The sequence below is a fragment of the Papaver somniferum genome, chromosome 1 (assembly GCF_003573695.1).
Source record: "Papaver somniferum cultivar HN1 chromosome 1, ASM357369v1, whole genome shotgun sequence".
Taxonomy (NCBI): Eukaryota; Viridiplantae; Streptophyta; class Magnoliopsida; order Ranunculales; family Papaveraceae; genus Papaver; species Papaver somniferum.
Window position 1 is genome coordinate 206,478,246 of NC_039358.1, and position 23,558 is coordinate 206,501,803.

Consider the following 23,558-nt stretch of genomic DNA (forward strand, 5'->3'; position numbering starts at 1 on the left):
AGATAAACCCCATTGTTGAGGTGACGGAGGAAGCCATTTTTCCAATTATTATGTGGTAAATTCTATTTAATTTAATTTTTGTAATTCTTTTATGATTATTTGCACTGAACTGAAATCGAATATATGATTCTGATTAAGTGGTTGTGTTCTCAATTGATGGGTCATGCTTAGGTTAAGTCTTTTGATGGTCCATGCTTTCGATTTACAACTATTTTTTTGAGAATCTACTTGTCTAGGCAAAAATATTAGAATCACTTTAAACGTAAAGAGTTGCATAAATATTGACTAGATTAAATTACATAAAAATTGGAGATTGGTGGAATCCTGAGTCTCAGTGCTTTTTATAATCTTGATAACAATTTCTTTTTAAGTTTTCTATTTTAATTTGAGTCTAAAATCGAGTCTACACAAGTCTGAGTTGAAAGAACTTTACTACCACTTAAAAACTACATCAACTTTTGGCGCCGCCGACGCGGATTTGTATTAGGTTTTAGGTTTTAGATTTATTTTATTTCTTTTAGAATTTTTGTTCTCTTTTACGCCTTTGGTATTTTTCGATTCTTTTCAGATTGGAGCGAAGCTACAAGGAAAGAAAAAGTACTATAAAAGGAAAGCATCGCCAAAGAAGGAAATAAAAGAGGAATCCAAAAGTAGTGAAGAAGAAGATTTTGTATATAGTTATTTTGTTTTATTTTTAGAAACTGTAAATAGGGTTTTATTTTTTGTAATTTTTCTTTTTATTTTTGGACACTTTTTGGACTTTATTTTTGGACTGGGACATTATTATTTTTAAACCCTACGGAAGGGTTGGTTTAAATAAAAACTGTGTGCAGAGAAGGACGGTGATTACGATATCGTCTCTGCCCCTCGGGTTCGTACATGACATAGGAGTCGTGGCCCGAGTCGACTTCAGCGGTTCTTCCCCCGTCTGGTACGGGAGGTAAGTTTTTCGAAACACCCGCGAATCCCCTGTCAGCGGGTTTACTGTATTCCTTCATTTGCATATATGCTGAGGACTTGAAAACGGCTGCTTTAATTTCCTAGTAAAGGGCAAGGACTGGCCATACAAGATAAGGGTTCGGATTTCATCACCGTTCTCTTCTTGCCCGCCTTAGGAAATCGAAACCAAACGCGAACCTAAGCCTAAAATTTTGACTAGAACGAGACCGTTAGAGTAACCGGCTTAATAGGAAAGTCGTTCGAAAAATATTGGTTACTCTTTTGAGCATACTTCGAAGTTCATGATGGTTTCTGTGAGTTGAATGCGTAACTGCGCCGCCTTGTAACCGGTGAGGCATTGGGTATCAAAGCTCCACTGAGCTTCCCTCGCCTCGATTCAACTTACTTTGACTCAGATTGATTCCAGAGGGGTTTGCTCAGATTGTAACGAGTTCCTTTTTCGAAAGAATAGAAGCTGGTCTAGAAACAATCTAAGTGGAACCATCATGCTTTTTTTTTGCTAGAAAATTAGGTTTGATTTGGTTGAGTCAGCCTTGTTTTGTGATTGCATAGAATCCAAAATATCCCGATAGTGCCAGAAATGGCAACTTTAAAATCTTTGTTGAACCCTACTAGGACTACTCGTCCCTCCTGCATCAGGTTAGCTGAAACTGAAGAAAATTATGAACTTAGGCCTGGGACCCTACAAATGCTCCTAATCTTTTTAGGGAAAGAAAATAAAAACCTATACTTCCATGTTAGGGACTTTGAGGAAATTTGTAGTACCCTAAAAATTAGAAACCTTGATGATGATGCTTTGAAACTCAGGTTATTCCCCTTTTCCTTAAAAGATAAAGCCAAGTCGTGGCTGTATAGTTTGGCTTCCGAATCAATCGAAACATATGAACAACTTACATCTGCCTTTTTGAACAAGTTTTTCCCTAGGAACAAAACATCGTCTATTAGGACGCAAATCTGCACATTTTCTCAACAGGAGGGAGAGTCTTTATATAGGTATGTGGAAAGGTTCAATGACTTATTATCCCAATGTCCTCATCATGGTTTAGAAAAGGTTAGGCTAGTTCAAATCCTTTATGAGGGTTTAGATTATTCGACAACAACCATGGTTGAGTATCTATGCACTGGTTTTTTTGAAAACCAAACTGTTGATGCGGCGATGGAATTTTTGAATGAAATCGCCGAAAAGACCCGGCAATGGGAATATAGTAGGGAACCCAAGAAAACAATTCTTCTAGGTAGAGGAAACGTTAATAGGGTAGAAAGAGGCTATGAATTAGATGCCAAAATTGCTGTTATAGCAAAAAGGTTAGAAGCCTTAGAATTGGGCCATACTAGTGGTAGAATAGAGCCTTTTTGGGAAGGCCAGAATAATGAAGAGCAAGCCAATGCTCTCTATAATAACACTAGGTTTGATAACCGTCAGAAGTTTGACCCATATTCAGAAACCTATAGTCCTGGTTGGAGAAACCATCCAAACCTTTCATGGACTAAGGGCCAGAGTCTAGGTCAGTTTAGTAATTCTAATGCTCCCCCAGATTTTGGTTACACTAAGAATTCATCAGGCCCAGAAAATAAAACGACTAGCTTAGAGGAATCTATTAAGATGTTAGCAAAAACTCAAGATATTATAGCACATAGCCAAATTAGTTTTCAGCAGGAAACCAAGCAGAACTTTCAAACTAATGCTCAGAGCCTTGCTAAGCTAGAACTTCAAGTCGGCCAAATATCTAAGACCTTAAGTGAGAGAGATAACGGAAGGCTCCATAGTCAGACTACCCCCAACCCTAGAGGAGTTCATGAAGTAGGTGCAAAACCATTTAATCAAGTGAATTCTGTCGCAACCCTTAGGAGTGGTAAAACGGTAGACAATAGGGTATCCAAGCCTAATAGTGGACATATTGTAGATCCACCTTATAGTTCCCAAAATGAGCCCTATAAGGAGCCACTAACTGAAGAAACCGATAAAATTTCTAGTGATGCCAATGTGGTTCCCGACAGGTCTCATTTTGTACCCAAAGCCCATATCCGCAATTGTTAGCTCCAACAAAGAGAGAGTTGACTTTCAACGAAACACTAGAGATATTTAAGCAGGTAAACATTAACATCCCTTTATTAGAAGCAATTAGGCAAATGCCTTCTTATGCCAAGTTCTTAAGGACCTTTGTACACGAAAGCGTAAGCTTAATGTCCATAAGAAAGCCTTTTTAGCTGGTCAGGTAAGTTCAATCCTTCTGAACCAAACAGCCCCTAAGTATAAAGATCCTGGATCCCCCACCATATCTTGTGTGATCGGTAATTATTCAGTAGATAAGGCATTGCTTGACTTAGGAGCTAGTGTGAACTTACTCCCTTATCATGTATACAACCAGCTAGGTCTTGGAAAGTTGAAACCGACTAAAATGACATTGCAATTAGCCGATAGGTCTGTCAAAGTACTTCGTGGTGTCATAGAGGATGTTCTGATTGAGGTTGATAAATTTATTTATCCAGTGGATTTCGTTGTTCTAGATACTCAGCCTGTTCAGGATCCTAGTGCTCAAATACCGGTGATTTTAGGTCGCCCATTTTTAGCCACAGCTAACGCTGTCATCAACTGTAGGACCGGACTTATGAACATCTCCTTTGGTAATATGACCACTGAACTAAATGTATTTAATGTTAATAGACAACCTTCTGACGATTTAGAGGAAGTGAATATGATTAGAACTTTAGTTCATGATCTAACTCAGGATAATTGGGACCACACTTTATTTGGTGATTCCTTAGATAAACTTGATGAGTAAATTATCTTAAGTCAGTTAGGTGACCAAACTTTTGAACTAGAAGAAGCTCTTGAGTATTTTAAAGATTCTGAGGATCCAAAAATTCAAGCAATAGTTAGAGGTTTGTCCGAGAATACTGACTACCCTAAGTTTGGGGGTAGTAATGGTCAATTATCCCCACTAGAAGTCCCTAACTTGGGATTCGATCCTAGTGTACCTGAGGTATTACTTGAGTCACTTCCGACTCTGCAACCGGATCCTCCTGATATTGTCCAGGAGGAAATTCTAAAGACTTGTTGTTCGAATGAGTCAATTTGTCAAGACACTCATATGAAGCCCAAATGGGCACAACAGAAAAACCCAGTTGTCTTGCAGGAAACCTTGGATGAGGATGTGCTATGTCTGTTCATTTTTATGATTTGGTGCAGTTGTCTGATAATTGTGGCAATTTTATTTGCTTTTGTTGACCCACAGTTGTTTCGACTATTGATATATGATTTGAAAGGTAATTAGCCATTTTGTGGTATTTGACGTCTGGCTGAAGACTTTAAATTTAGCACTTTTTTGGAGGTAACCCAATCTCATGCAACATGGTAATATATTTCCTTATCTCTTTTGCTTCAAATGGTAACAATTTCTCCTTGTTCATGCTTTTAATTTTATCTTTAGAACATTGAGGACAATGTTAGATTTAAGTTTGGGGGTATGGGAGAAACTTTTTAGTTGCAATAAATAAACTCCAGAGCCTAGAAATTTATGCCTATTAAGGATGGCACTAACCAATCTAAGTGGATGGAAGCATTTTGATTGTAGGAGTTGAGGAACCAATCTGATTAGATGGAAACATCTAAAGAGTCTATTCATAAAAGCACAGAGCTCAGGTGTTATAAATAACATGGTAGTTTCTCCATATCTCGTTGAGTCCTTTTCACTTCTATTTTTATTTTATTTTATTTTTAAACCATGTTTCTCTAAGTGATAGGTGGGGCCCACGATTCAAGTTGTTACCAATGCTAGGGTGAATTAGAGTGATTGAGATACCATGAAAAAAAAATAATTGAGACCAGACCATTTGACAAAAAGGAATAAATTCAATAAAGTCGACCACTGGTACCCTTGTATATGCCAGCTGTGTTGATATTAGTCAGACTAGTATCTCAATCCATTAGGATAGGTTCATTTTGGCGGAGGCCTTCAGACAGATATTTGAAATGCCGTTCACTTAGTAAACATCAAAACCATCTATGTTTTTCTCTATATCCATCTTCTTGATCTATCCATGTGATTTTTTTGACTCCGGATATTGATGTCCATAGTGCGACTATCTGAGTAGAGCTCTGTCACTTTATATGAATTTTAGTATGCTTGAGTGCAAACTCGTGTACAACAATTAGAATTTCGCATCAGGGTACTTCCTCTTATAGTCAATAAGTATGCCAACCAAGGAGATTCTTTAGTGACTTCCAAGGTTCTGCGTAGATAGTTAGGGTCTGGAGTAAAGGTTTTGTGGGTATACCTCTTTTAAGCCCTCCGGAGACAACACTCCGCCACTAGGGACACTTAGGGGTATAAAGGCTTATTGCATACGCTAAATGCAATCGACGATGCCTGCGTCAGTGAGTTAGGATTTTATTTTATTTTATTTTGCTCGAGGACTAGCAAATAATAGGTTTGGGGTATTTGATAGACACATTTTTGTGTCTAAATTATCTCGATTATATATATTGATAGTGCTCATTTTTGTACATATTATGGTGTTTTATGTGTGTGTATAGGTATTTTTGGCCAATAAACATTTTTGGAAAAATCTGCTCGAAAAGTTGCGCGGGGCACCCCCGGAGGACACTTGCTATTCGGACTCTCAATTTGGATAAGGGGAGAACTAATTACTAAGGGGCATCCATTTCCAGGCATCTGCTAAAGGAGGACCAGCACACGATAGGGGGAGGTCACTTTCTTCTCAAATTCGAATGAAATTTTGGCGGGAAAAATATCCAGCAAAGAACCAAACTTTGGGTTGGATTTCGAAGGTGTTTTAGAGAGATTCAATCGCTGAAATTTGTTGGGCTGGACGTGATTGAGCATAACAGGCTTGGTATGTGCGCTGGAATCGATCAAATTAGGCTGGATAATCCAGAAAAAGGAAACCGAGTTTGAGTTTTGCACGGGAACTTTGTGGAATTATTTTAGGATTTCTAGGGAGACTAAAGGCGTGATATTGTTTCCTAAGATGAGATTCTATCTAAGGAAGAGTTTCGGATGATTTGAAATTCTTAGAAACGCGTAAAGAAGTTGGCAGAGAAGATTATTGCCGTGGCTTGCACGAAAAGAAAAAGAGAGAATTAATCGTTATTTTTAGGTTTCTGAGTAGTATAAAAGGTGTGTTCGAGTCCCAGGGAAGGTGGCGAAGTTGTTGGAGCAGTCGCAGAGGAGTTTGTAACACCAAAGAGCTGAAGAGATCGAGTTGCAGGAAAACCCGCGTTTCTGCTGCTGCTGCTGAAGAACAAACATTGCAAATAAGAACAGAATCTCAAATTTGTAATGCTGCTACAGTGACTTCTTTGTAACAGTCGTCCATCGTTTTGCAACGCCATTACACCGTTGCAAACAATCAGTTTTATAGTTTTTCATTCTTTTATTCAACTTTTGGGCTGTGAACAAATATTTTGAGCAAGTGATTAATATGAGGAGCTAAACCCCATTGCTGAGGCGACGGAGGAAGCCATTTTTCCAATTATTATGTGGTAAATTCTATTTAATTTAATTTTTGTAATTCTTTTATGATTATTTGCACTGAACTGAAATCGAATATATGATTCTGATTAAGTGGTTGTGTTCTCAATTGATGGGTCATGCTTAGGCTAAGTCTTTTGATGGTCCATGCTTTCGATTTACAACTATTGTTTTGAGAATCTACTTGTCTAGGCAAAAATATTAGAATCACTTTAAACGTAAAGAGTGGCATAAATATTGACTAGATTAAATCACATAAAAATTGGAGACTGGTGGAATCCTGAGTCTCAGTGCTTTTTATAATCTTGATAACAATTTATTTTTAAGTTTTCTATTTTAATTTGAGTCTAAAATCGAGTCTACACAAGTCTGAGTTGAACGAACTTTACTACCACTTAAAAACTACATCAGCTTGGCATAGTGGGGTCAAGGCAGAATGGTGCGGACGGTTTGGCATGGTGGGGCAAAGGGTTTGGAATGCCATTGGCGCATGGTGCGGCCAGCATGGCTAAGGCCAAGGCAAGGTGCGGTTGGCTTGGCATGGTGGGGCCAAGGGTTTGAACGGCTTGGCATGGTAGGGTCAAGGCAAGGTGCGGTTGGCTTGGCATGGTGGGGCCAAGGGTCTGGCATGCCATTGGCGCATGGTACGTCCAGCATGGCTAGGGCCAAGGGTTTGGCATGCCATTGGCGCATGGTGCGGCCAGCATGGCTAGGCATGCCTTGGCGCGGTAAACGTGGCTGGCATGGTTTGCCATTGGCACAGTGGTGCGGCTGGCATGGTTTTCCATTGGCAAAGTGGTGCGGCTGGCATGGTTGGCATGCCTTGGCGCGAAAATGTGGCTAGCATGGTTTTCCATTGGCGCAGTGGTGCGGCTGTCATGGTTGGCATGCCTTGGCGCGAAGATGTGGCTGGCATGGTTTTCCATTAGCACGGTGGTGCGGCTGGCATGGTTGGCATGCCTTGGTGGGGTAGCACGAGAATTAGGGTTTGACATGGATTATGTTAGTCAATGTTAATGGTTTTGCCGTGGAACATGACCCATGTAAAAAAAGGTACCCTGGTAATTCTTACATAGGCATGCTGATTGATTCAATAAATGTGCTAATGGTCATAGTGAAGTCATGTCGGATGTATAGTTTTACGATTTTAACCCTAAGCTAAAATCCACCATCAACACAAGGGTAGATCGGGGTTATATTCGTTATTCTATGAACCTTCCGTGATCTTAGTTCCTGCAGAACCTTTTGGAAACAATTTAAATTTTGTTTCCTTCGGCACCGAAACCATTTGGATAAAACCATATTGACGGAGTACTCGACGAGGATCATACACTACAAAACCACCAGGATAAAACAAGGGTCTGTAGTACATCCCCAATGACATATATTAATCTTCAAAACTTCGTCATCTTCTTCGTCCTTCTTGTATGAGTCAAATATGACGTCTACGCTGTTCAAGTAGTCTAACTTTTATCTCAAATTTTTACACTTATTTTCATTCATTTTCTTCTTTTCTTTGAACTCGTATTTGGCCGAAGTAGGCAATGTATCGACATGTCCGTCATCTTTTATGGCCAATCTCAATCTTGAAAAATTGTCAAATAACACCGCCTACATCAAAAATATGAGAAAATCACAAATTCTTAATGAAGAACAATGGGTTGAAATTTTTAAAATGTTATTAGACGAACCTGACAATTTTCATACAAAAGCCTGAAACATGTAAAGTTCGGATAATAATAATAAATTGAAACTGAAAAAAATTTCATACAAAACCTGGAAATGGCAGGTTCAACTGATTTCCTTGATATTTTGATCATAGTAAAATGACCAAGTCACCGAACTAGAGACAAGTATACTTTGTATGTTATGTATTAAGTAAAAATTAATACTGACTTGAAAAAACTATGATAGAAATGGAACAAGTCAAGTTTGTTATTACCTACCTTAAACTGAAGGAATATGTGTTCGTTGACGACGATACTTCTTCAGGTTCTTCGTGAATAATAAAAGCGAGTCTCAACATTTTTATATTCCTAGCGTAACATAACGAAACTGACTATAGTAATCAAATCAAATAGCTTCAAAAAATTTAATGCGAAAAAGTAAAAGTATACACACATAGACAAGAATTTTGTTAACGCGGAAAATTGCAATGTGCAGAAAAATCCAGGGACTTAGTCCAAAACTTGAACACAATATTGTATTAAGTCGTTACAGACACTAGCCTACTATCAAACTTCAAAGTGCAATGTATTTGAGATGAATCGATCCTACGAGCAGTTCAAATTCAGTTGTGCTCCTTTACGTCTCTTGTGTCTTGCAATCCCCTTTGGTATTAATGGGTATGAAATTAAATATAATTATCTTGCAATATGTTAGCATTTGGATACCAAATTAAATGATATTTAAAATGCTATGTGTATCCCATTTTTTCGTGAGTCTGTAACTTGTGTTGTTATGCTAGAGAGTGAATGAAGTGGAGAATGAATGATTGTTTCTGTTTGAGAAGCCGAACTTGTGCTATTTATAAAGTCGTTTAATTGTTTATAAGAAATTATAAAATACTTTGAATAGTTGGTTTGGAGAAGTTTTGATTTATATATGTACATTAATATGAGCTTGTATAACTGGATGTAGTTCTGTTGGCTCAATGTAATAGTATGCCCTACTATCACAGACATAAACTTTGAGATTCTAATAGGTAACTCAAATCAATTATTTGCGGTACCAAGGAAGATGTCGTGTCCATTTACATATATGCAGGCTACACAACACCTAAAATGGTGTACACTGAACCTTCTAGGATAGCTCACTCTGCTCAAGCTATAGAAGAACCCGCACCTGCTGGATTATTGGTTTAACTTATTTAAACTTTTGTTGGTTATGCATTGTACTATTGTTGTTAATATGTTTAATTAAAATACACCTTTCGAAAATATGGTTTAATTAAGATTTAATTTAGAGAAAAACCATTTTTCCTTCAATTTAATCAGATATTGTTCATATTTGTATTCGTCTTACTCCAATAATCCTTCTTTTTCTCTTATAGGATTTCTCGGTCTTGTATACTCATATTTTCGAACTTAAACACATTGCAGGATTTTTTTTTCGTTCTTGTTACTTTGTATACTCATATTTTACGATCTTAACTCATTGACCTCAAATTTGTATTAATGAAATGGTTTAAAAACAATAATTAAAATAATTAATGCGTGTGGGTGTGTGATGCTTCTATCCCCCCACCCCCACCCCACACACACTTTAATAGCAGATGAAGAAAACTAAAGTGTGCCCGTGTTTTTAAGATTTTGAATTCAATTTTAATTATGTTCGTTAGATCTTATAGGTTTAAAATTCATTCGTTGAATCTCCTTGAACTTTTGGTGTCTGTACACTGAGTTTACGGTAATATTCGACAATTATAGGGGTTTATCCATCATAAATCAAATTTTCATATATCTACAAAAGATGCCATTTTTTATATCAGAAGAGGTCGAAAAATTTAAACCTTCTATCATTAAAACTATATGTCGGAATTTTGTATATTTTATAACACCGGAAAGATTTTTAAATTCCTTACGCAAAGAGCATAAATAAGGGAATTAAGTTTTGAGTTTTCGGAACAAAATAAATGACTTTGATTTTTAACAAGAACATATTATAACACATGACGTGCAAAGCACGTGCCCCCAACTTGTTACCATAATAGATGCAAAATTACAACTCTCGAAAATTACAGGTACAATTAAACAATTTGGGTCCACTAATCGTCCCACGAACGAAACTTAATTTACATAGTTACATTTACTTTAGTCAATTTTTGCTACCAACTTGTTACCATAATAGATACATTATTACAAGTCTCGAAAATTACAGGTACGAATAAGCAGTTTGGATCGGTTAATCGTCCCATAAACGAAACTTAATTCACATGATAACATTTATGACAATGTCACCAGTTTAAAATCGAAAGAAACTATATGTCCGAGTTGTTTCTTTCTTTTTTTTTGCTGAGAAACACAAACATTGCATTAAAACAAAAGGTCATTACAAATATCCGTTAAGGGTTCTTCCCTCATGATAGAGTGCAAGAAATGAAGAGAAGAATTCCAAGTGTTTTTCAAGCTGAATTTCCTAGCTCGACGTGCAAGTCGATCAACTATCTTATTCTTAGAACGCTTAATAAAAACTATCCTAGAGTTCACACAACTAGAAAAAGAAATCCGACAATCTTCTACTAAGTCTTGATTTCTCCAGTCAATATCACCCTTTCCTTGATTAACCGGATCCACTAACTGAAGACAGTTACTGATGAAGAGGACTCTGGAGAGATTCATCTCACCCACCCAAGAGCAAGCCAAAATTAGGGCCATTGCCTCAGCCGCAACAGCACCATGAATCAAACCAAAATCCGCTCTACAACCTTTTATCCTTCCTGCATTGTCACACAGAATCAAACTGATACCCATGTTAAAGTTCTTGAAGGAGCCATCAATGAACAAAATACGGTTAATCAGCTGAATAGGAAGCCTATTGTTGAAGACAGACACTCTAAGGGGATTAGGAGTAACAATATAAGTATTTAAAGACCTTCTAATATCCATAATAGTAGCATCCAAATTAATTTTAACCTTTATAAAAATAACATCACATCTAAGCTTCCATATTGACCATAAAACCACAACACCAATACTCGGCCAATTCACAGCATAAGGAGAACAACCCAAATTTTTATCAAACCAAGACAAGAAAATATCATCAATCCAATAATAATCACCCGCAATAAGATGCTGAAAGGAGAGGGCAAACCAAATATGATATGCTATAGGGCATTAAATAAATAAGTGCATAACAGATTCCACCTCATTAGAACATAACGGACAACATTCATCAATACCAGGATTATAAAACTTGATAAGGGATTTAACAGGTAGCATATGCGCAAATATCTTCCAAATGAAGAATTTAATTTTCGGTAAACAGTCAATAGACCATACCCTTTTCCAGAAAGTAGCATCATCAGTTGAGACATTCTCATTCATGAAAGCTTTATAGGCAGATTTAACTGAATAATTACCATTATTAGTGTGCGCCCACATTATTTCATCTGATTTATGAACATTTATCTTAAGCGATCTAATTCTAATATAATCCTCAGGGGAGAAGAGCGAAGAAAGAAGATTAATATTCCAGTTGTTATCATGATGATTAATAAGCTCATTGACATAGACAAAATTTCCATAATCAGAATTAATCGAAGAAGGAGGAAAAGTATAACCAGGCAACCAATTATGATTCCATATCTTTGTAGACTTACCATCATTCACCTTATAAACAATATTAGCTCTAAGAAACAACAGACTGTTGACTATACCTTTCCAAATCCATGAGGAGGTGCCTGCCGCCTTATCGATTTCTAACAAGTTCTGATTAGGATAATATTTATCCTTAAGAAAACTAGTTACCAGCTGAGAAGGATTTTTACACATTCTCCATCCCAGTTTTGCAATAAGGACCATGTTAGTAGCAAAGGAATTCCTAATACCCAAACCACCAGAAATTTTGGATTTTCCTATATCCCCCCAAGAACGAAAATAAGCCCCTCTTTTAGAATCTTTCTTTGACCACCAAAAAGATCTTTGAATAGAGTCTATTTTAGAGGTAATTTTCTTAGGAAAAGGGAAACAAGACATATGATAAATAGAGAGACTAGAAAGAACATGTTTTGTCACTACAGTTCTACCGACCCCATTGAGATTAGTTTTTTTTTTGAGTTACCAAGCCTGTGATAAAAAATTTCAATGAGAAAATGAAAAGCTTGAGTTTTGTCTCTATTAACAAACAACAGAGTACCAAGGTACTTTTCTGTACTACTTAGAAATTTAATTCCTAAATCTTTAGAGATTAATTTGATATGTTTATGATGCATTTTTTTACTCATAAAGAAACCAGATTTTTCAAGATTAATGGCCTACCCAGAAGCCTAATAATTATCATTAAATTCTTAGCATAAACAAGAGAAGCTTTTGAAAAGAGCATGCAGTCATCTGGAAAAAATAAATGCGAAATGGCAGGGCTATTTTTCTAAGTTTGAAACTCTGAATAACTTTCTCATTTTTCGCCTTTAATCAAAAGTTGAGAAAGAGTTTCCATATAAATGATAAATATATAGGGAGATAAGCAATCTCCCTGCCTAATACCTCTAGAAGGAAAGAACATTTCCCCTGGAGATCCATTCACAAGAATAGAATAAGAGACAGTGCTAATGCATTGGTGAATAAGCTGGCACCAGTCATCCGAAAAACCCAGTTTTTTGAAAACAGCAATTATGAATGGCCATTCCAGCCTATCAAAGGCTTTAGATAAATCTAACTTAATAGCCATGAAACCATCTTTGTTATTTTTCCTCTTTCTAGTTTTAAAGGAATGCAGAATTTCATGACTAATGATAATGTTATCATGTATTTGCCTATTAGCTATAAATGCAGACTGATAAGGAGATATTAAAGAATCTAAAAAAGGTTTTAAACGATTAGTTAAAATTTTTAAAATTATTTTGTAAACAGAATTAGTGAAGCTGATAGGGCGAAAATCATTCGGAGTAGAGGGGTTACTTACCTTAGGAATTAAAGCAATAAAAGAATGATTGAGCTACTTAAGAAGAAATTTGCTGCGAAAAAATCCTTGTATGTGATTAATAACTTCAGTTGAAATGTGATCCCAATTATCCCTGAAGAACCCACCCGGAAAACCATCAGGTCCGGGGGATTTCCAAGGCGCCATATTTTTAACAGTTGTAAATATTTCATTCTCAGAAGGTATAGCAACAAGGTCAGAATTGAGCTCATCAGAAATGATAGGCTTGATATCCATAAGCACATCATCAATATCAGAGTTGCTCGGCATAGAAGAAGCAAATATTTTTTTAAAATGATCAGCAAGGAGGTGAAGGACTTGATCTCTATTTTTCAGCCAATTACCTTGATTATCTTTAAGCATATGAATGGTGTTGTACATGTTTCTTAACTTAACAGTATTATGAAAAAAATTGGTATTCTTATCATACTACGTGAAGTAGTCAATCCTCGACTTTTATTTATAGAAGGAGTTCTCTATTTCATACCAAAAGTCCAACTGCTTAGAGTAGTTGAGAATAAAATTTCCTGTAGAGGGAGTATAAGCCATATTCTGCAGTTTTTCAATTTTTGAATTCAACCTACTAATTGTTGTTTTGATGTGTCCAAAAGAGTTCAAATTCCAAAAACTAAGATCATGCTTTAGATTTCTGAGTTCCCAGCTACAATAAAACTTGCAGAGCCTTTATTTACCTTTTTCCAAGAGTTAACAAGAACATCTTTGAATTCAGGGCTAGCTTGCCAGCATTTAAAGTACTTAAAAGGAATAGCAAGTTTATCAGTACTATGAAAACATTGCAGCAAGATGGGGCAATGATCTGAGAAAACTCTACCTAGATTCGTAACCCTAGTTTGAGGTAGCAGCGAAACACAATTATCATTAATAAATCCCCTATCCAGTTTTTCAAATATAAGCTCAGAAGGATTTTTGAATCTTTTGTTGCACCAAGTAAACGGATTTCCAAAAGAGAAAACATCATGCATATTTAACATCGAAAGAGAGTTCTTATTAAAATCAGACGCTAACGAATTTTCAGGAATTCCTCCCTGTTTTTCTGAGACATTCAGTATAAAGTTAAAGTCACCTAATAAAAGCCAAGGCCTATTGTCCGACTCATTGAAATGTTTCAAGTAGTTCCACTGATTTCTGATACCTAAAGTATTTAAAGCTCCATAGATGAAAGTGACCAAACAATTCTTAATGGTTGGAGTGATATCGCATACTACATGAATCATATTAAAAGTACTGTCTAAAACCTCTAAACTTGAATTTTTAAAAAACCCCAAAGCCATACCACCAGATTTACCCACAGCAGGAACAATGTGCCAAGAATCAAAAGGTAAAAAATGCGTGTACTTATTAACAGTCTCACTATCAACCATAGTTTCAATTATACAGATAGCAGTAGGTCGATGCTTTCTAAAAAGGTTCAAAAGGTGAAGCCATTTTTTATCAGAGCAGCAACCATGCATATTCCAACATATAAACTTCATGGCGGAAAAAGCAAAAGGATTCAAACAAATAAATAGTAAAGACAAGCACAAACCAGCAAAACTCGAAATCAAAATGATGCTAAAGAAAAGCTTTTCGAATAAAAAATTAGGGACTTACTTGGTCATGAGCATCCGAAGGCACTGCATCCGTAGGGTCAGCATCCATCATCATGAGATCAACCTCCTTCTCGAATTATTCATCCTAATCTCAGGCTATGGAGGAAGCATTGTCAGGGGCATAGGTTCAAGCAACACATCTTCTAAAGGCTCATCCTTATTTTCCACAAAAGACGAGTAGTCCATCTCCGAGTTAGGAGGCATCATCAATTCAGAGTTACAATTCATTTCTGAAGCAACACTATAGATAAAACCATTATCTGTGAAGATATTTTGAGCAAAAGCTGAGGTTGTTGTGGACCAAATCACATTTGCCTCTACATTAGCATTACTAGCAGAAATAGTATTGCTCCCAGAGGAAAAATACAAATCAGCAGGAGGGTTAAAAGGTGGCAATGAAGTGATAGGGGGCCAATGAGGTGTGAGAATCATTGTAAAAGACGATGAGGCTGAGTAATTATCCTGAGCAAAAGGTTCCAAGGAAGTTCGAGATCTTTTTCCTTTCCTATCATGCAGAAGTCCATCCGTGCCAAAAACAATGCTTTTATAAGATTGTGAGAATCCAGAAAAGTTCATGCCATGATTCCCATTTGCATTCTGAGCTTCATTGCTAGATGGTTCCCTAATAGTGAGAGGAGCAAACCTAGTTGCCGAGGAGGAAACAACAGGAGCAAAAAAGGATGAACCAGTACTCTTAATGGTTGCAGATGGTTGAAGACTGACTGAAAAAGCTGAAGGCTTTGAGTGGTCAACATCAGCTCCATAAAGATTCGAAGTGGTAGCAGCTTTACGGTTTCCAGCATTTGAACTCTCACCAACTTCCGACGTTTATTGCCTCCTAGTAAAAGCAACATGAGAAGCATTCCTTGTTGGTGCAGGAAGTGCCCTGACAAGAATCCTCATTTGAATATCCCTGCACTGAGCTTCATTGTGATACAGGACAAAATATCTCTTACAAGCCCTAAAAGGTAATTTAGGGTAAAAGGCATACATTATATAAGTTCTTTTACTAGTGTTAAAAACAACCTTCCTAGTAAGAGGAGTTTTTAAAGGAACCATAAGTTTTGCATCATATAAACTGCCTGCAGGAGAGTCAGCAGTTACAAAATTACCAAGTTGGTCCAGAACTTCCCTAACTAGACCTTTATTGACTAGGTTTGAGTGAATATTGATCTGCACTGGCATCAGAGTACTTTCCCATACCAGATCAAAAATGGATTCTAACTGACCAAGCTGCTGAACTGCAAAAAGCTGACCAAAAATCAGAGTAGGTCTTGCAGCATAAGCAATTTCCTTATCCTGCTTCTTCTTGAACATTACTACAAACAAGTTCTGAATTCCATTTCCTTGAATAAAAGGTTTTGCTAACTTAAAATCAGGGGAGTTGATAGCCCATGCCCTGTTGAGTTGATGCTTGACTGAAGTCTTATGGTAGTTTTTGCTGTCATCACAAAGGAGAGCAGCAAACCTGAAGGGAAACTCCTCTACATCTTCATCCAAATCAAGAATTCTTACTTGATCTGCTGGCATAAGCTTACTGAACTGACCCATTTTTCTAAACTGACTTACACACTTTCTATGAAACCAAACTATTTGAGGAGAAACAAGAAAGAAACAACTTAAAGCTACTAATTGTTGGATGAAAAACTAAAGCATACAGAGCTGCAAATTTATAGAGTCTAATTGAAGTCCAGAAGATGAGAACTTAGAGCAGAATAGACAGTACATTGAATTAGGAGTGATAAGACTAATCATCTTGAATTAAGAATCAGAACTTACAACCAACCTTCTCACAAGAATAACCAAACCTAGCAGTGTAAATGAGTAGCATGCAGGCTGACTCAAATTTGACAACACCAATTTTGAGAATTGACAATTAATGGCAGGAATAGATTGAGAAAAGACAATTAATGACAGGTTCTTTAACAGACCATTATTCTAATCCTATCACACAGAGAATCAACTGCACAATACAAAGAACCAGAGTAAATGATTCCAACTGTAGTAAACTTTCTGAGGTTGTTTCTTATTACTAAAGCTGCAAAAGAACTGAAATTTAATAACCAGAATGCTTGAAAAAACCAACCATTCCTACACTAATTCTGAGAAGCAGTAGTAAATTAGCCAAAAACATCACCCCCTTAAAGACTTATTCAAGCAATTTCTTAGAGAATCATTAAAGAAAAAACAGTGATTATCTTCAATGCCAAATGTAATGAGATTTCTGAATTAGCCGACTTCAACATATAAGATTGCAATTAACAATGATAATCACAGTTCACTAAGGAAAAAAAGTAATTCATAAATTGAATTAAAATAAAGTAACACTGTTTTTGATGCATCAAAAGAAACACTGCATAGAGCTAACCTTAGAATATCAACTCTAACCAGCAGATAACTCATGATAACTTAAAGAGACTTAAGCATCTTCATATTGAGATAACCTAAAAGACCACTCTTAACCTGTATTACCCCCAAAAATTCTTTAAACAAATAGACAGAAACAATATCATATTCTAATCCCTACTGAAACAGTAGGATCTCCAATATTGAAAAAATAAATTCTTCATCAAATAAATGGTACCCAGTTTGTTCTTCACTTCACGATGCATCTCTGATACGAGCAATTAAATGAAAATATTGATGCATACCCTCTTAAATGTCAACCTTATCTTTAATAAAAAACGCGCCTCTAAGAACCCCTGTTCCCCAAAGTTCTCATGATGATGGATAAAAACCCTACTTCAGCTCCTTAGTAATCCCATGACCTAAAATAGAAACAAAAAAGAGAAACCTTTCACAGCAAACAGATTAGACAAATAATCAGGAAATAAAACCGATTTACAGGATTAAAAGCAGAGTAAAATCATCAAAAAAGAAATTGATTTTGAGAAATCAAATTTATAAAAAAACCTAAAAAGTTAGGTCATACCCAAAATTTTCGAATTGAAAACAAAAACTAACCAAAAGTGATCAAAAAAGTATGTAAAAGAAGCTAAATTAACAGTAGAACATGATAAGAATGAAAGATTTTCAAAGCAAAAACTGGATTGAAGCAAAGGGGATCGAGAATTTTTCCGTTTGACTTAGTCAGCGTCACATGACTTTTTGCTTGACTTTTCCCTGTTAAGTCTTCCAAAGCTGGCTTGATCATCCAACTATTGTGATTTCTCTGTTATGTCCGAGTTGAGACTCTTCAGGAAAACTGAAATTCGAACACACTCATGGCAATCCAGTTCCACCATAGACCTTGATTTTGATATCCCAGCAGCTGAAGATTTCCAACCGATTTCCTGAAGAGTCAGTTTCAGAAATTGACTTTTTCCTGTTATGTCCGAGTTGTTACATAACGGTTTAAAAGGGGACCGTACCATGTGCACACCTTAAGAAAAAACAGGACTCTAGTAAAACTCTTATTCCATGGTTAACCCAAAAAAGTGCCCCTTGGACCGGATGAAATCCGCGGGTATGGACACGTTTTGCTCACCCTCAAAAATTTGGGTAGGCTCACATTACCAATCTAGGCTGACGATCAAAGATAAGCCCAAATTCTAAATAAGATAAAACCCTTATTCCAAAGTTAACCCAAAAAAAGATGTCTCTAGAAGACTAGAACCATCTTGACCCTTCATCCACTCTCCCATTAGTTCCTTAAAAATCGTTTCAAACGAAGAACTCTCTAGAAACACTAGAAAGGAATATATAAACCCTTTCACTTCACACACTCTCTCTCTCAACTTTCGAAAATCAATCTCCGATTAGTTAAATTAAATCTGTCTAAGGCGATTTCAGTTTTTTCTTAAAGAAATGGATGATGATTTTGATATCCCAGCAGCTGAAGATTTCCAAGATGATTTTCCTGATGAAAATCCATCTCTGAAAGTAGGCGAAGAAAAAGAAATTGGAAATCAAGGGTTGAAGAAAAAGCTGATTAAAGAAGGTCAAGGTTGGGATACTCCTGACAATGGTGATGAAGTTGAAGGTAATTAAAATCATCACTCACTTTATTGTGCCTGTCTAATCCTTTTGTTATGAATTTTTAGGGTTTTGAATGAAAATTGATTTGATTGATTTTTTTTTTTGGTATGACAGTTCATTATACTGGGACTTTATTGAATGGAACTCAATTTGATTCGAGTCGTGATCGAGGAACACCGTTCAAGTTCAAGCTTGGGCAAGGTATGATGATTGTTCAATTTAACGTAAATGTTCTGTGTGTTGATTTTGTTGGAAGTATTGAGAGATTTCTGGTGCGGTGTGTTGTTTAATTAGGGTTTGTTATTAGGTTTTGGTATTAATATAGGAATCTTGTTACGGCTTTAGGTTTATCATGCAATTCTCATCTGTTAACTAAAGGTCTGTGGTGGAACTGGATTGCCATGAGTGTGTTGTTCGAATTTCAGTTTTCCTGAAGAGTCAGTTTCAGATGCACATTACTCTCGTTTTCATTGATCAAAATCCTGAAATAGGATAGGATAATCAGAGTCTGGATGAGTTCAACATTCAGAGTCTCGATTTGAACTGGATTTTGTGTCTTATAGCTGGGTGGTTCATGTGAAGTATTAATTTTATGGACTCTTAGGTGTCTGGACAGTTTGTTTGGTTGTGTATGATGTTGACTGTAATGAAATCTATGAAAGAAACAGGTGTAAGACATTTTTTCGTCATTATATACAGAAATACATACTATGTGTATATACATACTATGTGTAAGCTGTATTGTCTGCTTATTGAGGTTGGAATGAAATCATAGCTGAAGAGTTTCTCCACATTATGTTATGGTGTCCAGTCTCAGTCAGTGTATTGCGTATTTTATTGGATGATGAAAATAAAATGAGAGATAGAAGAGTACCTTTGTTTGTTGATGTTAATTTTGTTTTCTGGCAGGCCAAGTTATCAAGGGATGGGATCTTGGTATCAAGACAATGAAGAAGGGAGAGAATGCAATTTTCACCATCCCAGCTGAGCTAGCATATGGTGAAGCTGGTTCTCCTCCAACAATTCCTCCTAGTGCAACCCTTCAGTTCGACGTGGAGCTACTCTCCTGGTCTAGTGTGAAGGACATTTGCAAAGATGGAGGCATTGTCAAGAAGGTTCTAACTGAAGGGGAGAAATGGGAAAATCCCAAAGATCTGGATGAAGTTCTTGGTATGTTTTTTGTGTTACTGTTGACCACTGATTGAGTGCTTTAGAGTTTGGTGATAGGATGTAGACTGACAAGTTTATGATGTACCAATACAGTCAATTATGAGGCTCGACTTGAGGACGGGAGTGTGGTTTCCCAATCTGAAGGAGTTGAATTTGTTGTCAGAGATGGTTCGTCTCCCACCCTTTCTCAAACTTTCTCAATGTAGTATGGTGATGTTTTTTATATTTTCTCAAGCTGTATCATTTATTTTAATGAAACTTGTTTTATATTCAGGGTATTTCTGTCCTGCTTTGGAGAAGGCTGTCAGAACAATGAAAAAGAAGGAGAAGGTTCTCTTGACAGTGAAGCCCCAATGTAGGTTCAATTCATATTGGATCTTCATTTGCTTTTGTAATTCTGGCTGTGGACCTTTTTTGATGGTGTTTGTTTTGTTTGGCTGCAGATGGATTTGGAGAGAAAGGTAGGTCAGCCTCTGGTCAGGAGGCAGCTGTTCCACCAAATGCGACTCTTCTCATTTCTCTAGAGTTGCTCTCCTGGAAGATCGTGACAGAAGTAACTCCTGACAAGAAAGTCATAAAGAAGATTCTTAAAGAAGGAGAGGGATATGAGAAACCTAATGATGGAACTGTTGCTAAAGGTAATCCAAGTAGTGTGATGTATGAAAGGGATCAATATGATATTTAATCAAAACTCCTGTATGATGCGGAATGGGGGGATTAATCAAAACTCCTGTATTTATGTTTTTCAGTGAAGTTAATCGGGAAGCTTCAAGATGGAACGATATTTTTGAAAACGGGCCATGATGCGGAAGAGCCATTTGAGTTCAAGACAGATAACGGTATATGAGCATCACTGTATATTCCTGTTATATTGTGCGTGGTATAAAGATGGCTAACAAACTTGTTTTGCTGATCAGATGAAGTCATCGAAGGACTTGATAGAGCTGTAATGACTATGAAAAAGGGTGAGGTTGCACTTGTGACTATTGAACCTGAATATGCTTTTGGCTCTTCAGAGTCTCAGCAAGAGCTCGCTGTTGTTCCTCCTGGCTCAACTGTCTATTATGAAGTTGAGCTTGTATCTTTCGTTAAGGTTGGTGGTGGTGGAAAAACAACTTCTTTCTGCTCTCTGGCACTCGTTTATCTTGGTTTTGCTTATCTAAGTTAAACTGTGTGTTGACGACAGGACAAGGAATCGTGGGACATGGACAATGCTGAGAAGATTGTGGCCGCTGGCAGAAAGAAGGAAGAAGGTAATGCACTGTTCAAGGCTGGTAAATACGCAAGAGCCTCTAAGAGATACGAGAAGGTACTGCCAACTCATTAATCATAGATTCAAGTTTTCTCGTACACAATGTCCCAGGGAAGTGGTTGTGTCTCACCAAGTATTTATTTTCTTGTCTCTGGAGTTAGGCTGCAAAATTCATCGAGTACGATTCTCCTTTCAGTGAGGAGGAGAAAAGGGAGGTTAAGACTCTTAAGGTCAGTTGCAACCTTAACAATGCAGCCTGCAAGCTGAAACTTAAAAGCTACAAGGAGGCAGAGAAGCTGTGCACAAAGGTCTGAACTTTACCATTCTTCTGTTTTGCAGCTTCTAAAATTTTAGTGATACGTATATAGCTTCTTGTTCCTAGATGTATCATATACTTTCTTGCTCTGCTGAATATGCCGGAATCTGCTATTTTGCTAGGTGCTGGAGATTGAAAGTCGGAATGTGAAGGCACTTTACAGACGGGCCCAAGCTTATATCAACCTGGTTGATTTTGATCTAGCTGAGCTTGACATTAAGAAGGCTCTTGAGATCGACCCTAATAACAGGTATATCTATCTGTGCTAATGTATTCTTTATATGTTAGGGGCAGATTTTGCCATTTATCAAAGACTCTTGGCCGATCATTGATGTGTTATTGTGGTGCGTTAATGTAGGGATGTGAAGATGGAATACAAAGTACTGAAAGAGAAGGTCAAGGAGTACAACAAGAAGGATGCTAAGTTTTTTGGAAACATTTTTGCTAAAATGAGCAAGTTAGATCCTCTTGACACAAGCGTAAGTTGCTAAACCTTGTACTGTGCCTAAGAATTTCATATATTTTTCTAGAATCATCTAGAATCACATTTTTGCTGATTATGCTTTTGTTGAATATTCTGTTTGGGATGCAGAAAGCCAAGCAGGAAGCCGAACAACCTATGAATGTTGACAGCACAGCTTGATGGGATTGGAAAGGGTTTATGTTAAGAGTAGGAGAGAGTTACTACAAACTTGTATCTCGTATACCTTCTAAATTGTTCGGAGTGTTCTATTTTAATGTTCTTAACTGGTGTTCTACTGTGTTCTCTTTCTTTAGTATCTTCTTCTGTAGAACTGAGGCTAAATATTAGAAATTTTACTTGTTTACTGTCTACAATATTATCTCTACCTGACAGAATAAAATCTTTTCAAAAAATTAATCCTCCTAGTTTAGAATTTGATCTATCAAGGTTGAATGTACCTTTCTAGAGCTTATGGGCTTCTGGGAAATGTTAGGGGACCGACCCTAAACCGGTTGACTAGAAGAGAGAATCCATTGACTTATAAACTACTAATTAAGCCCTATTTAATCAATGTGGGATTGTGGGATCCCGATATCCCACCATGTTTCCAGACCCAACGTCCTCGTTGGCCCATTCTATTGACATTGAGTCAAAGGTAGTCCTTTTTTTTATGACGTCTTCACTTCCCTATCAGTATTCAATGCGGGTGACAAGTACGTCCATACATAGGTGTTCCAACACTTTAATCTAGCCTATAGGTCACCCCTTCCGTGGAGCGGACATGGATCGTGGTGGTTGGTTCTGATACCAATTGTTAGGATACCAACTCTAAACTCGTCATAAGCCCATGAGTAGAACTCAACTCAAAAACCGGTTGACCAGATGAGGGAACCCATTGACTTATAAACTACCAATTAAGCCCCATCTAACTAATGTGGGACTAGGATCCCAACATCTTTAAGAGGAAAACGGCTGAAAGCGTGATGTGCATTTAGGAAAAGCTCACAGAGCCTTTCAATCCGAGCCTATACGATTCCAGATTGCTTATTAAGGAGTTCTCTCGAGCGAAGAAATGTTTAAGTTAGTGAGGAGTATTTAAGGAATTATTTAAGAGTGCGTCTGTCTAGCAAGTTGAACTACAGAATTCTCCTTATTATGGTCCAATTTCAAGTTAAGGATAGATTAAGATAAAATACACAATTCTCCATTTACGGCCTAATTTCAAGTTAGGATTAGATTAAGATAAAATGCGGAAAAGTAAGTATAGCAAGTTTTTCAGGACAGAAAAAAAAATTCATATTTTTAGCATCTAAACTAGGATAAACTAGGATGAATATATTCTCTTCGTTTTAAAAAGACTGTTCACTATTCTATTTTTGTGTATTTCAAAATTGTGTCCAGCTTCTGTTTATATTCATATTTTCCGATGAACTCTCTAGTATATCCTTAAAAAAATTTTCATAAATTCATTTTTAACGGGATCCGATGTAAAATATTAAAGAATTCGTGTATTTCAAAATTGTGTCCAGTTTCTGTTTATATTTATATTTTCCAATGAACTCTCTAGTATACCCTTAAATTTTTTATATTCATAAATTCATTTTTAACGGGATCCGATATAAAATATTAAAGAAATTTATATAATTAAGGAAACAAATATATCCATCGTTCCTTT

The 23,558-nt window shown here is 36.7% G+C and overlaps 1 protein-coding gene across 1 annotated transcript; it reads left to right on the plus strand.

Moving 5' to 3' along the window:
• The first annotated feature begins 18,343 nt into the window (after positions 1–18,343).
• On the plus strand, positions 18,344–22,257 carry LOC113313910 (peptidyl-prolyl cis-trans isomerase FKBP62-like). The gene is made up of 13 exons (XM_026562690.1): positions 18,344–18,686; positions 18,797–18,883; positions 19,592–19,852; positions 19,946–20,020; positions 20,127–20,207; positions 20,296–20,490; positions 20,602–20,691; positions 20,770–20,945; positions 21,039–21,161; positions 21,266–21,412; positions 21,543–21,670; positions 21,779–21,899; positions 22,013–22,257. The coding sequence occupies exons 1-13, from the start codon at positions 18,512–18,514 to the stop codon at positions 22,061–22,063; spliced, it is 1,710 nt and encodes a 569-aa protein (XP_026418475.1). The 5' UTR covers positions 18,344–18,511; the 3' UTR covers positions 22,064–22,257.
• Positions 22,258–23,558: the final 1,301 nt, after the last annotated feature.

Bases quoted from the DNA above. Each gene is read 5' to 3' on its own strand.
- LOC113313910 (XM_026562690.1), top strand. From the start codon at position 18,512: ATGGATGATGATTTTGATATCCCAGCAGCTGAAGATTTCCAAGATGAT. The intron at 20,491-20,601 runs GTAATCCAAGTA...TATGTTTTTCAG, and splicing joins TGATGGAACTGTTGCTAAAG to TGAAGTTAATCGGGAAGCTT. The intron at 21,900-22,012 runs GTAAGTTGCTAA...TTTGGGATGCAG, and splicing joins TAGATCCTCTTGACACAAGC to AAAGCCAAGCAGGAAGCCGA.